Consider the following 3,875-nt stretch of genomic DNA (forward strand, 5'->3'; position numbering starts at 1 on the left):
GTAAACAGTACAGAGTTACTCTATCAACTAACTGTAATTGTTTCCTGTTTATCAAAACAGGAAACAATTACTCTCTCATAGTAAACAGTACAGAGTTACTCTATCAACTAACTGTAATTGTTTCCTGATTATAAAAACAGGAAAAAATCACTCTCTCATAGTAAACAGTACAGAGTTACTCTATCAACTGAGGTATATTTTTTCAGTTCAGATTAGAATTGGGTCTTTAACAGCGTAATTACAAGTTGTGCGCTGTTTTATGTAACGTAGGTAAACAATCACAATATGGGTATGACGGAGTTCTATATATCTATGTACATGGAATAGGCTAATTGCAATACATGATTTACGTACTTACTATGAATGGCACATTTAACTATATGAACAATATACAACATAATTTACTGCAGGCCTCTATATTTTCTACAGACAGGGAGGTAGGTAGGCACGTACGTAGGTAGACAGGAATGTAGGCAGGCAGATAGGTAGGTAGGCATGTATGTAGGTAGGTAGGCAGACAGTTGACATGTAGGTAAATAGTAGTGTAGGGAAGGAGGTATGTAGGTAGGTAGGTAGGTATGGCAGGAATGTACGCAGGGAGATAGGTAGGTAGGCAGGTGTAGGTAGGTAGGCAGATAGTTGGCATTAAGGTAGTTAGTAGTGTAGGGAGGGAGGTAGATAAGTAGGTAGGTAGGAAGGAAGGTAGATATGTAGGTAGAAAGGTAGGTTGGGATATATGTTGGTTGGTAGATAGATATGTAGGTAGGCAGTTTGATTAAAACCAAGATAAAACTATTAGAACCTGTGTACGTCCAGTAGTAAGATTAAAGGTAGAGAAGGTGCAGAAATCATTGAACCAAAACTTTAGTCATATCTACAGTCTACATTCATACTGAAGCATTATACAATACAATAGTTTATAATGGTCTGAAAACGTAATTTTCAGTGACTTTACATTTACAGAATAGTATAATTCCTGACACTACCCTCTAAGTTTCAGAATTTTTTTTATTAACTGTACACAATTCATAAAATTAAAAATAATAAATTGTTAAAGAATAGCTGGAGGGCCATTTTTCGTTTTCAACCTTTAATTGGTAATCAAAGTAAGATATGACAATGAATATTCAGATCAATTTCCTTCGGCCGTTCCGAAAAAATTTAAAAAACTGTTTTTGATTCCACTTTTCAGAGAAATGACAAATGTCCAATGATTTTCAGGAGTAGGAGTAGCTTAATGCTACAGGTATAATAATAATAATAATAATAATAATAATAATAATAATAATAATAATAATAATATTAATGATAATAATAATAATAATAATAATAATAATAATAGTAATAATAAAAATAATAATAATAATAAAAGTAAGAATAATGATATGATACCAGTATAAATGGGAAGGATGATTACAATAATAATAATAGCACTTGTAAGGAGTGTTAAGGATAATAACAATGAAAATAAAAATACTGGTTTGAGTGAAAAGGATGATATTGGAATGATAATAATGATACTAGTATGAGTGGAAAGGATGATTACAATGATAATATTGATACTAGTATGAGTGGAAAGGATGATTGGAATGATAATAATGATACTAGTATGAGTGGAAAGAATGATAAACATGATAATAATGATACTAGTATGAGTGGAAATGATGATGGGAATGATAATAATGATACTAGTATGAGTGGAAAGGATGATTACAATGATAATAATGGTACTAGTATGAGTTGAAAGGATGATTGGAATGATAATAATGATACTAGTATGAGTGGAAAGGATTATTACAATGATAATAATGATACTAGTATGAGTGGAAAGAATGATAAACATGATAGTAATGATACTAGTATGAGTGGAAAGAATGATTACAGTGATAATAGTAATACTAGTATGAGTGGAAAGGATAATTACAATAATAATAATAATGAAACTATTATGAGTGGAAAGGATGATTGGAATGATAATAATATACTAGTATGAGTGGAAAGGATAATCACAATTATAATAATGATACTAGTATGAGTGGAAAGAATGATAAACATGATAATAATGATACTAGTATGAGTGGAAAGGATGATTACAATGATAATAATGATACTAGTATGAGTGAAAAAGGATGATTACAATGATAATAATGATACTAGTATGAGTGGAAAGGATGATTACAATGATAATAATGATACTAGTATGAGTGGAAGTGATGATTACAATGATAATAATGATACTAGTATGAGTGGAAATGATGATTACAATGATGATAATAAAGACACTAGTATGAGTGGAAAGGATGATTACAATGATAATAATGATACTAGTATGAGTGGAAAGGATGATTACAATGATAATAATGATACTTGTATGAGTGGAAAGGATGATACAATGATAATAATGATACTAGTATGAGTGGAAAGGATGATTACAATGATAATAATGATACTAGTATGAGTGGAAAGGATGATTACAATAATAATAATGATACTAGTATGAGTGGACAGGATGTATCCCAGCTAGAGAGAGAACTGAGTATTGCAGAATCATCATTAGCGTTCCTGAGAAAAGGAATACATGCTGTCTGTTCAGTTTGTCTTTGTGTCTATCTTAGTGCCCGTCTGTAATGGTGCCTGGCTGTCTGTCTATTTGCCTGTCTTTTCTATGTCTGCCTGTCTTGGTTTCGGTCTGTCTGTTTTTTTATATATCTTAGTGTTTGTTTGATCGGTCTGCCTACCTTGCCTTTACATACTAAGATTAAATCTGTTTTAATTTGTATGGTTTTTATTCATTTGTCATTAATGTAAAAAATACCGTGAATCTTTTCTTTTTCAAAAATATGTTGTTTAATTTAAATTGAATTTTTTATACTGCAGCTATAGAAATATTCTTTTAATCTACAAGATTAAAAAGTGATGTCAAGATAATGTCTTCACCTATTTTAAATTACTCATAGTAATCAAATTTTGTACGAAATCTATTGAAAAAATGCGCAAAATTTTCTATAAAACCGGTTTTTTGCATTTTGGCTCCCTGGAACATCCTCAAGCAGTAAGACAGGCTTAATTGGAATTTAATATTACAAAAATTAGACGATAATAGTATTTTCAAATTGCAAGTTCTAAAAGCTTCAATCTAGTTGAACAGCTCATGTATGGGTTTCAGAACATCAGAAAATATTGACTGGTCTTCATCATGAAATAGCAAGACTTACACAAAAATGTTCAGGTAGATACTTATTTTTTACTTTTATGTTTGTCAAAAACTGATTTCAACTTTTCTTTGCAACAAGTGGAGACAATTTTCAACATACAAAGCAATCTTCAGATGAAGATGAGGTTTATGATACGAGTGTTCGTAACCAATACAGTTTTTTCTGTATTTATTCTTTATCATCCATGCAAATGTAAAATTGATTTTTTATGTTAAATGATTTAATAAGCTTTTCAAAGTCTAAGTTAAAAATTTATGACAAATTCATTCTTCATTTGTTTTTTTTACAGTTTCAGTTTGTCAATAAAGTTTTCATGCATATATAAACATTAATATTCTACATTTCTACTTGAATTTTATGATAGTATGGTTAGAATACTTTTTAAAGAGAATTACATCGCTTCGTACTTCAAAGTATTCTGAAATCGTTTTAGAGTAAACAATATTTATACATTAATTAGGACAAATTTATTCAAAAGATTAATTTTTTATAGATACAGATTTTTCATATATTAAGATATTTCATACATTAAGATATTTCATATATTAAGATATTTCATAATTTAAGATATTTCATAGATTAAGATATTTAATAATTTAACCCTATCCCTGCTGGGGTACTTGAAAACCAGGATACGCTGGGGGGGGGGGTGGCAATTTG

The 3,875-nt window shown here is 29.8% G+C and overlaps 1 protein-coding gene across 2 annotated transcripts in view; it reads left to right on the plus strand.

The window, feature by feature from the left end:
- Positions 1-1,190: 1,190 nt before the first annotated feature.
- The window catches only part of LOC111707139 (coiled-coil domain-containing protein 92), a 13,227-nt gene continuing 10,542 nt past the window's right edge, over positions 1,191-3,875 (plus strand). For both annotated transcript variants that reach the window (XR_002766383.1, XM_023480147.1), the window contains exons 1-3: positions 1,191-1,246; positions 2,496-2,572; positions 3,167-3,229. Coding sequence is in view for 1 of the 2 variants with exons in the window: in XM_023480147.1 (XP_023335915.1) it covers positions 2,497-2,572; positions 3,167-3,229 (139 nt within the window). In the remaining variant the exon portion in view is untranslated. The remainder of the gene's footprint in view (positions 1,247-2,495; positions 2,573-3,166; positions 3,230-3,875) is intronic.

The sequence above is a fragment of the Eurytemora carolleeae genome, unplaced genomic scaffold, assembly GCF_000591075.1.
Source record: "Eurytemora carolleeae unplaced genomic scaffold, Eaff_2.0 scaffold587, whole genome shotgun sequence".
In the NCBI taxonomy this organism is placed as follows: domain Eukaryota; kingdom Metazoa; phylum Arthropoda; class Copepoda; order Calanoida; family Temoridae; genus Eurytemora; species Eurytemora carolleeae.